Source organism: Schistocerca nitens, chromosome 8 (assembly GCF_023898315.1).
Source record: "Schistocerca nitens isolate TAMUIC-IGC-003100 chromosome 8, iqSchNite1.1, whole genome shotgun sequence".
Classification (NCBI taxonomy): Eukaryota; Metazoa; Arthropoda; class Insecta; order Orthoptera; family Acrididae; genus Schistocerca; species Schistocerca nitens.
In genome coordinates, this window is record NC_064621.1 from 18,833,886 (window position 1) to 18,844,732 (window position 10,847).

Here is a 10,847-nt window from a genome sequence, read left to right on the forward strand (position 1 = left end):
GCCTAATGGTTACTACTTATGTAACATGCGCTTAAAAATTTGCTTATTGAAACTGTTTTGCATGATGTTCTTTTCATTATTAGTGTTTTTATATAACTGATATCTTCCCAAGGGAATGGTTTTGTTTGGTATGTTAAATAACAACTTTCTCTGTACTTAAGGCATCCGACATTGTTGGATAGTACCGATTTTTCTAGCTCTGATAAAAAGCTGAGATGGCTAACCCATGTTTGTCAACTAAAGACTACCTGCATGTGAAAGATTAACGGTATCAGCTTCCTTGATCACACCTCTCGGGGTGCGGAGCATACTCCGTATTTATTGCAGAAATAATTATACCGCCTGCGATTACGTTTTGCTTAACGATATGTCTCTGGAAAGTAGCACTGGATGAAGCAAATAAAAGTTTTCAAGTAATACTAACACAAGTTATATTGTCTAGAAGTGAATAACATTTTCCCTAACGAAACTGTTTCTCCTGTTAGGCTACAGTTCTGAAGACGGAAAATTTTTCCTTTGACCGAATTACTGATGTGTGAACAGTGTGCAGCTAGTATTTCACACTACCTTCACTGCTGACATGAAAATGCTAGTCACTATATTGCATTGGTTGGCCACAATTGCTACTGGACTTATGATCCGAGCACGTACAACATTGGTTAGCTTGAAATATCTTATGGCGAGGAAATTAAATGACTGAAATGACTCACTACTGCAAACGCAACAAAACCGACTATTCATAATCTTACCTAATTCATAAATTGCATAGGAGCCCAAAAAACCAAACGAAACTCCAAATGCTATAAATCCGTATTTCATTGCCTTCCATGATGCTTCTCTCTTCTTCGTATCTTCGTCAGTTTCTGTTTTATCTGACGTCGCCACTCCAACTCCTACAGGTAAGTAAAAACTTGTTGTAAGCACAAAATTCCACCGGCAAAAAGGAATGGAGTTGACTGGTTAAACGAAGTAAACAGAGGTTTCTTGTACCTTCTGAAGCGTAGAACCTAGAAGCATCAACTCTAAAGTCACCATTTGTCCAGCGTCTACTCGTCAATGGAGTATAAACTTGTACGGAAGACACAGCTTTCAAACCATTCGCAACATTTCGCACGACACGTAAAAATTTCACCGTATTCGCGGCCATGCCTGTATCATGATTACTAGTATCTCTGTAACAACAAGTTTGAATCCAGAGATCTACTGCTTTGTTTATTTCGTTCCAGTCATCAGAGTAACACTAAAACCGACGAAATATCTGCGCAATATACTGCGCAAAAATACAGTAAATCGCCGCAACATGGTGCGTTCAAGCAACATTATTTCAAGCTGCTGCTGGCACGACATCTGATGGTCTAGAACATAAATTTCACAGTAAAGCGAATACTCGCTCGCAAACTCATAAATTATTTAAATTATACAGGATCTCATTATGGAAAAAAATACTTATTTTACTAAGGTTGGAAGCTCCTCTTTTTGTTCTTGCGTTTTTGCGATTAAAAAACTGGGTTGTTTTGAAAATCAGCCTTATGCGAACACAATTAGTTTATTTTTATATTTACCCAGACATGTTTCGACACCACTTCAGGGATTCACACCTAGTGAGTACGTGGCACGCGACCACGGGATCCCGAGCTGAGTCCTGGCATTGCTTCCACTTACTTATGCCAGGCTCCTCACTTTTATCTTTCCTATTTGGCCACCCTCGGCCAACTCTTGTTCTTTTCCGACCTGGTCGCTATTAGGTTTCGAGGGCTAGGGGTCTTCCATTTCCAACCTATACTTCTACTGAGCCGAATATCTCCCGGGATAAGGAGATTACCTTCTATCAATTGCCGACGGCCTTCTAGGAGGGCGGATGAGCGGCTAGAAGGAAGGGCACTCTCTTGCCCTTGGGGTGGGAAACTGCTCCTAAAGGCCGAGGAGCCACAAGGTGGCCAATGGCATAGAATGGAGAAGGCAACGGGAAACCACTCCATTAAAGAACCGGGCGGGTATCCCAAGTATCAACAGCTTATGATGGAAAGCTCTTTGGTTAAATTCTCCGGAGGTAAAATAGTCCCCCATTTGGATGTCCGGGCGGGGACAACTAAAGAGATACCAAAATCCAAAAGCATTAATGTAAGAAGGATAGCAACATGGAACGTCAACTCATTTCTTAAATGTGGTAAACTGGAAAACTTGAAAATGGAAATGAAACGAATGGATATTGATGTACTGGGAGTCTCAGAAATGAGATGGCCAAACGCTGGCCACTTTTGGTCAGGGGATTACAGAATCATACACACTGGTACAGCACAAGACAATCCTGGGATTGCAGGAGTGGGAATTATCCTCAATAAAGAGATGGGGTTAAAAGTAAAAGGATTTGTTCAACATAGTGAGAGGATAATTTATGTCCGATTGGAAACTAAACCAAGAGACACAAACATAATCCAAGTATACATGCCAACTACGAGGCACGACGATGATGAAATCGACATGATGTATGACCACCTTGAAGAAGTAATTGGCAGAATTAAAGGAGCAGAAAACCTTGTCATCATGGGAGATATGAATGCCGTTGTTGGGGAAGGTAAAGAAGAGGATGTGGCAGGGAATTTTGGATTAGGATTAATAAATGAAAGAGGGATAAACTTGTAGAATTCTGCCAAAGAAATAAACTTTGCATTACAAATACCTTCTTTAATCATCATCCAAGAAGAAGATATACTTGCAAAACGCCTGGTGACATTAACAGATATCAAATTGACTTCATAATAGTGAAGCAAAGATTTAAAAACCAAGTTAAGGACAGCAGATCATATCCAGGCTGTGATGTTGAAAGTGACCACATACTCGTTATGATGACGACTGAACTAAAATTCAAGAACATTAAAAAAAGAAGTACATGTAAATGGGATTTGACAAACCTGAAAAACGAAAATACACTGAAGCACTATCAACTAGAAACAGACAAGAAAACAAATACACAGGGCTGCAATGACATCCAAAGCAGCTGGGAAAAAATAAAAACTGGTATTTTAGAAGCAGCAGAAGAAGTAATAGGAAAAGAAAGGACAGAGAAAAGGAAGGAATGGATCACTAATGACCTACTAAATATGATGGAAGAAAGAAGGAAATTAAAAAATTATGTGAAGAAGGAAGACCAAGAGAAATACAAGAGTCTGAAAAACAGAATCAACAGAGAGGCAAAACCAGCAAGAGAAAAATACCTTGATGATCTCTGTATTTCAGTTGAGGACAACTTGAGCAAGGGAAATATTGACAAGGCCTATAAATGTGTGAGACATTGCTTTGGAGACAGAAGAAACAAGTGTAGGGCTGTGATGGATGAAAATGGCAATATGTTGGATGACGATGATGAAGTTGCAAGAAGATGGAAACAATATATAGGAAAACTGTACAGCGGACCAGACCTGTCTGAAAACATCATGGAAGAAGAAACAGAAGTAGATGCACACAACATAGGTGAACCTATATTAAAGGAAGAGTTTGAACTAGCTCTGAAAAAATTGAAAAACAACAAATCGCCTGGTATAGACAATATCCCAGCCGAACTTCTGAAATCTGGAGGAGCAAAAATGAATCAGGAGTTGCATAATCTTGTTATAACATGTACGAGCAGGGTAAAATTCCTACAGACTTTGAGAAAAACATTATGATCCCCATTCCAAAGAAGGCAAATGCTACAAGATGTGAAAATTATAGGATGCTCAGCCTAGTTACGCACGCCTCTAAAATATTAACCTCAATTATCCTAAAACGCATAGAACAAAAAGTCGAAGCTACACTCTCCGAAGACCAGTATGGATTCCGGAAAGATAGAGGAACCAGAGAAGCAATATTTGCTCTAAAACTAATAATAGAGAAACGACTAGATAAGAACCTGAAAACATACATAGCTTCCGTAGATGTAGAGAAAGCCTTTGATAATGTTAAATGGGATAAGATGTTTGAGGTACTCAAAAAAGTAGGAATAGGCCATAAAGATAGAAAAATGATATGGAACCTGTACAAAAACGAGACAGTAGTTATCCGTGGACGGACGAAACAAGAAGAGGTGCAGATATGGAAAGGTGTCCGACAAGGTTGCGCCTATCCCCTGTTATCTTTAACGTATACTTTGAAGAGGCGCTGAAAAAAGTAAGGGAAATTCACAGACAGGTGTAGTAATTCATGGCCAACGAATAGATATGATAAGATATGCCGATGATATAGCTGTCCTGGCTGAAAGTGAAGAAGATCTTGTAGTCCTACTGAATAGAATGGATAAAGTTCAAATGGCTCTGAGCACTATGGGACTTAACATCTATGGTCATCAGTCCCCTAGAACTTAGAACTACTTAAACCTAACTAACCTAAGGACATCACACAACACCCAGCCATCACGAGGCAGAGAAAATCCCTGACCCCGCCGGGAATCGAACCCGGGAACCTGGGCATGGGAAGCGAGAACGCTACCTCACGACCACGAGATGCGGGCGATAAAGTTATGGGTGAAGAATATAATATGAGAATTAATAAAGCACAAACAAAAGTAATGGCATGCAACAAAGAAGATCAAGTGAAAGTCCAAGTTCATGTAGGCAATGAACTGCTTGAACAAGTTGATAAATTTACTTATCTGGGCAGTAATATTACCAGGGATGGAAGGAGCAAGGCAGAAGTGAGAAGTAGAATAGCTCAAGCAAAGGCTGCTTTTAACAAGAAGAAAAACATATTAACATCTAAGAGCATCAGCCTTGAAATCAGGAAAAGAATTTTGAAATCATATGTGTGGAGTGTGGCATGCTATGGGTGTGAAACATGGACTCTCGGGACAGAGGAAGACCATAAGCTAAATTCTTTTGAAATGTGGTGCTATAGACGAATGCTCAAAATAAAATGGATCGACAAGGTCACAAACGAAGTGGTTCTGGAAAGAGCAGGTGAGAAGAGAAGCTTCTAGAGTTTCATTGTTAAAAAAAGAGTGTAATTTACAGGCCAACTATTAAGACATAAAGGACTCCTGAACACAATCATAGAGGGATACGTCGAGGGAAAAAGACCAAGAGGTAGACCATGACTGAGGTACATGGATCAAATCGTGAAAGATGTGGGATGTAACACCTATAAAGAAATGAAGAGAAAAGCTGAAAGACGCACAGAATGGAGACAAGCTGCCATTGTAGCTGTTGGAAACCAATCCTTGGATTGACCACTACAGAAGAAGAAGAAGTTTCGACACCAATATGTGATCTTCTGTGGGTCAATTTTTTTTATTTCTTAAAATTACGTGGCTAACTAAACTGTCTTATTATGCATCGGTTTTAGTGCTCGTTTTCATCTTTTATTCTGACAGCATGTGGGTTTTTTAGGTTAGAGAATTCCCTCCCTAGGCCCGACAAGACGCCTCCTGAGACGCGGCAAGGTAGGAGTAGGCAAAATGCAACAGGGAATAACAATATTAATCTGCTAATAGTAAACTGCAGAAGCGTCTATAGAAAGGTCCCAGAAGCGCTCTCATTAATAAACTGTCACAATGGCCACATTGTACTAGGGACAGAAAGTTGGCTGAAACCAGATGTAAACAGTAATGAAATTCTAAACTCACATTGGAATGTATACCACAGAGACAGGCTGGAGAGTGAAAGGGGAGGCGTGTTTATAGCGATAAGAAGTGCAATAGTATCGAAGGAAATTGACGGAGATCCGAAATGTGAAATGATTTGGGTGAAGGTCACGGTTAAAGCAGGCTCAGACATGGCAATTGGATGTCTCTATAGGCCCCCGGGCTCAGCAGCTGTTGTGGCTGAGCACCTGAAGGATAATTTGGAAAATATTTCGAGTAGATTTCCCCAACATGTTATAGTTATGGGTGGAGATTTTAATTTGCCCGATATAGACTGGGAGACTCAAACGTTCATAACGGGTGGCAGGGACAAAGAATCCAGTGAAATTTTTTTAAGTGCTTTACCTGAAAACTACCTTGAGCAGTTAAACAGAGAACCGACTCGTGGCGATAATGTATTAGACATTCTGCTGACAAATAAACCCTAACTATTTGAAACATTTAACGCAGAACAGGGAATCAGCGATCATAAAGTGGTTACTGTATCGATGATTTCAGCTGTAAATAGAAATATTAAAAAAGGTAGGAAGATTTTTCTGTTTAGCAAAAGTGACAAAAAGAAGATTTCAGAGTACCTGATGGCTCAACACAAAAGTTTTGTCTCAAGTATAGATAGTGTTGAGGATCAGTGGACAAAGTTCAAAACCATCGTACAATATGCGTTAGATGAGTATGTGCCAAGCAAGATCGTAAGAGATGGGAAAGAGCCACCGTGGTACAACAACCGAGTTAGAAAACTGCTGCGGAAGCAAAGGGAACTTCACAGCAAACATAAACATAGCCAAAGCCTTGCAGACAAACAAAAATTACGCGAAGCGAAATGTATGAGGAGGGCTATGCGAGAGGTGTTCAATGAATTCGAAAGTAAAGTTCTATGTACTGACTTGGCAGAAAATCCTAAGAAATTTTGGTCTTGTGTCAAAGCGGTAGGTGGATCAAAACAAAATGTCCAGACACTCTGTGACCAAAATGGAACTGAAACAGAGGATGACAGACTAAAGGCTGAAATACTAAATGTCTTTTTCCAAAGCTGTTTCACAGAGGAAGACTGCACTGTAGTTCCTTCTCTAGATTGTCGCACAGATGACACAATGGTAGATATCGAAATAGACGACAGAGGCTAGAGAAACAATTAAAATCGCTCAAAAGAGGAAAGGCCGCTGGACCTGATGGGATACCAGTTCGATTTTACACAGAGTACGCGAAGGAACTTGCCTCCCTTCTTGCAGTGGTGTACAGTAGGTCTCTAGAAGAGCATAGCGTTCCAAAGGATTGGAAAAGGCACAGGTCATCCCTGTTTTCAAGAAGAGCGTCGAACAGATGTGCAGAACAATAGACCTATATTTTCCGAAGTAAGGGTGATTTCAGGTGTGCCGCAGGGGAGTGTCGTAGGACCGTTGCTATTCATATTATACATAAATGACCTTGTGGATGACATCGGAAGTTCACTGAGAGTTTTTTCGGATGATGCTGTGGTATTTCGAGAGGTTGTAACAATGGAAAATTTTACTGAAATGCAGGAGGATCTGCTGCGAATTGACGCATGGTGCAGGGAATGGCAATTCAATCTCAATGTAGACAAGTGTAATGTGCTGCGAATACATAGAAAGAGAGATCCCTTATCATTTTGCTACAAAATAGCAGGTCAGCAACTGGAAGCAGTTAATTCCATAAACTACCTGCGAGTACGCATTAGGAGTGATTTAAAATGGAATGATCATATAAAGTTGATCGTCGGTAAAGCAGATCCCATACTGAGATTCATTGGAAGAATCCTAAGGAAATGCAATCCGAAAACAAAGAAAGTAGGTTACAATACGCTTGTTCGCCAACTGCTTGAATACTGCTAAGCTGTGGGGGGTCCGTACCAGATAGGGTTGAAGGAAGAGCGAGAGAAGTTCCAACGGAGAGCAGCGCGCTTCGTTACAGGATCATTTAGTAATCGCGAAAGCGTTACGGAGATGATAGATAAACTCCAGTGGAAATCTCTGTAGGAGAGACGCTCAGTAGCTCGCTACGGGCTTTTGTTGAAGTTTCGAGAACATACCTTCACCGAGGAGTCAAGCAGTACATTGCTCCCTCCTACGTATACCTCACGAAGAGACCATGAGTATAAAATCAGAGAGATTAGAGCCCACACAGAGGCATACCGACAATCCTTCTTTCCACGAACAATACGAGACTGGAATAGAAGGGAGAACGGATAGAGGTACTCAAGGTACCCTCCACCACACACCGTCAGGTTGCTTGCGGAGTATTGATGTAGATCTAGATGTAGATGCAAAATACTGTGTACTGTTTCATGTCTCTGGTTGGTATCTCGAGCACCTGCTAATTAGTGCACTATTTAGTGCACTGTTTTCACTCAGTTTTTCACAAATTTCCGCTCACTACTTTACCTCACATGCACTTTCATAAAATTTGGCGAAATGTGAGCTAAGCAGACACTTCTGACATCACTGTATTGTATTGTATTGTACAGTATGGAACTGGGGACCTAGAAACTATTGAGATGCTTTGTCCCCATTGTAGCCCTCAGTGGTTTACAACCCCACAACAGTCTACAGCAGTCCACTCATCGCCGCCCCACACCGACCCCAGGGTTATTGTGTGGTTTGATCCCCAGTGGACCCCCCCGCCACCCCCTCACCCACCTCCGGGAACGTCTCACACCAGATGAGAGTAACCCCAAATGTTTGCGTGGTAGAGTAATTATGGTGTACATGTACGTGGAGACAGTGTCTGTGCAGCAATAGCTGACACAGTGTAACTGAGGCGGAAAAAGGGGAACCAGCCCACATTCGCTGAGGCAGATGGAAAACCGCATTAAAAACCATCCACAACCTGGCCGGCACATCAGACATTGACACTAATCCGCCAGGCAGATTCGTGACGGGGACCGGCACACCATCCACCCAGAAAGCAGTGCGTTAGGCCTCACGGCTAACCGGGCAGACTTCTGACACCATACTCAGTGCTCACTGACTATGGTGTCAGAAGTGTCTGCTCAGACCACATTTCGCCACATTTTGTGAAAGTGCATGTGAGGTGTAGTAGTGAGCAGAAATTTGTGAAAAACTGAGTGAAAACAATGCACTAAGTAGCAGTTGATCTAGACACCAACCAGAGAAAAGAAACAGGCCAAAAAACTTTGCAGGTGACATGCCGCCAAAAAAGAAAGAAACGACGAAAACGAGCACTAAAACCGGTGTATAATAATACAGATCAGTTAGCGATGTAATTCTAAGAAATAAAAAGATTGATCCACAGAAGATGACACATTGGTGTCGAAACATGTCAGGGTAAATATAAAAATAAACTAATTGCGTTTGCATAAGACTGATTTTCAACACAACACAGCTTTTAAAAATACTTCTGTTGAAAAAAATGAGAAAAATATGTGAAGCCTCTTCTCCCCCACACACACGCTCAATGCTCGTTGCACAGTAATGAGAATCGTGGAATATTATTGACCATCTGAAATTATATAGTGTTAACAGTTTTCACAATATGTGGAAAAGACTGCAGAGCTTTAAAATACTCACGTTCGTTCCATGTCTTGTTCAGTACATGTCAAGCCCATCGAGACAGAAAGAGATATTCGCTCCAAATGAATTTCCGCAAAGAACTGAAAAATGTAAATGGCAAATATCAGAAACTGAGCTGGAACCCTTGACCTATATCAACAACATACCTCTTTGGCTGGAACTTGTACATGACTACACCATGAGGTACTTTGAGGAAATAATGTTCCTGGTCGATCAGCAAACGCAAGCTGCCTCGTTGTCAACGATAGTAGTGGAAACCGAAGATCATGACAATAAGCAAAATTGTTTATTTCTGTTGTAGCAATTCTCCGAATTGATTAACATCAGGTCAGACGCCCATTGTGCTTACATGTTTTTAAGTTTTTTTGCAACAGTTTTCACAGACACACGTAAGATCATGCAAGTTTTCAATCAGCATAATGGTTTTTTAATGAAATCATAAATAAAAATTAAAAAATAAATTATATAGCACAAGCTTAATAATTATTTTTATTAAAAAGTAAAAACACGACAAATTGCTGTGAAAGTAAATATGTATAAATATGTATGTAAGCTCACTGGGAAAAAAATTAATCACCCCATTACTCAAGCACAGATGAATCATCAAATCTTAACAGATGGAAGATCGAGTCACATGCTCAACTCCATGCGCACTGCCCCTACGTAAGCATAAGGAAGTAGAGATCAGAGGGCTAGTTATGTTTCAAGCGGACATTCTATGTGCCGGCCGCGGTGGCCGTGCGGTTCTAGGCGCTCCAGTCCGAAGCCGCGCTGCTGCTACGGTCGCAGGTTCGAATTCTGCCTCGGGCATGGGTGTGTGTGATGTCCTTAGGTTAGTTAGGTTTAAGTAGTTCTAAGTTCTAGGGGACTGATGACCACAGCAGTTGAGTCCCATAGTGCTCAGAGCCATTTGAAGCCATTTGGACATTCTATGTAAACATAGGTAAATCCAAGAATGTAACAGAATGGCAAAAGCGGCAATCGTGTTTGGTCATGTGCATGGCCATACGTTTGTGTGAAATTGCTGGATCTGTAGGTGCTTCGTGGTGGAGTGTTCAACATCTCTGCAGGCAGGGGTGTAACTCACATGGTCACGAAACACGGCGTAAGAATTGTGGTCGGAAAAAGATCCTGACTAAGAGTGATTGGAGACGCGTTTCACGGCATGTGAATCAAAATCTGCTCTAAATTTGACAGGAATCGCTGCAGGTCGTGAATGAAGGTCCATCTCCACGTGCAAGTGAGAGAACAGTGCGACAGGAACTGCATGCAATGAAGAGTCACCTCGCAAGAGGCCGTTTCTCACACAAGCACATAAAGCTGTGCATCTTCAGTTGGCTGGAAATCATCGAAGATGGACAGTAGCTGACTGGCAGATCGTAATGTTGTCTGACAAATCACAATTGTCTGTATTCAAATGATGCACATCGTCGAGTGCACCGAAGCATTTCATCCTGAATGTGTGAAACGTCAGGTTCACGCCAGAGGTAGTTCTGTGATGTTTTGGGAGTGTTTTTGTGTCATTAATTGGACCCAGTCATTAAGGTGACCACTAACATGAACAGGATGTTTATTTAAACATTTCAGCATCAGGCGTTGCTTTTCAGTCAACATCTGCATGGTGAGTAAGCTATTGATACCCTATTTTTCAAGATGACAGCAGCAGAGTGCATCAGGTCTGAAGA

At 41.3% G+C, this 10,847-nt stretch overlaps 1 protein-coding gene across 1 annotated transcript in view; it reads right to left on the bottom strand.

Moving 5' to 3' along the window:
- LOC126198633 (mitochondrial import inner membrane translocase subunit TIM50-C-like) overlaps positions 1-1,179 on the bottom strand; it is a 70,136-nt gene extending 68,957 nt beyond the window's left edge. Inside the window, exons 1-2 of the mRNA XM_049935095.1 lie at positions 991-1,179; positions 750-893 (exon numbers count right to left, since the gene is read on the bottom strand). Coding sequence (XP_049791052.1) covers positions 750-893; positions 991-1,147 — 301 coding nt within the window. The 5' untranslated portion in view covers positions 1,148-1,179. The remainder of the gene's footprint in view (positions 1-749; positions 894-990) is intronic.
- Positions 1,180-10,847: the final 9,668 nt, after the last annotated feature.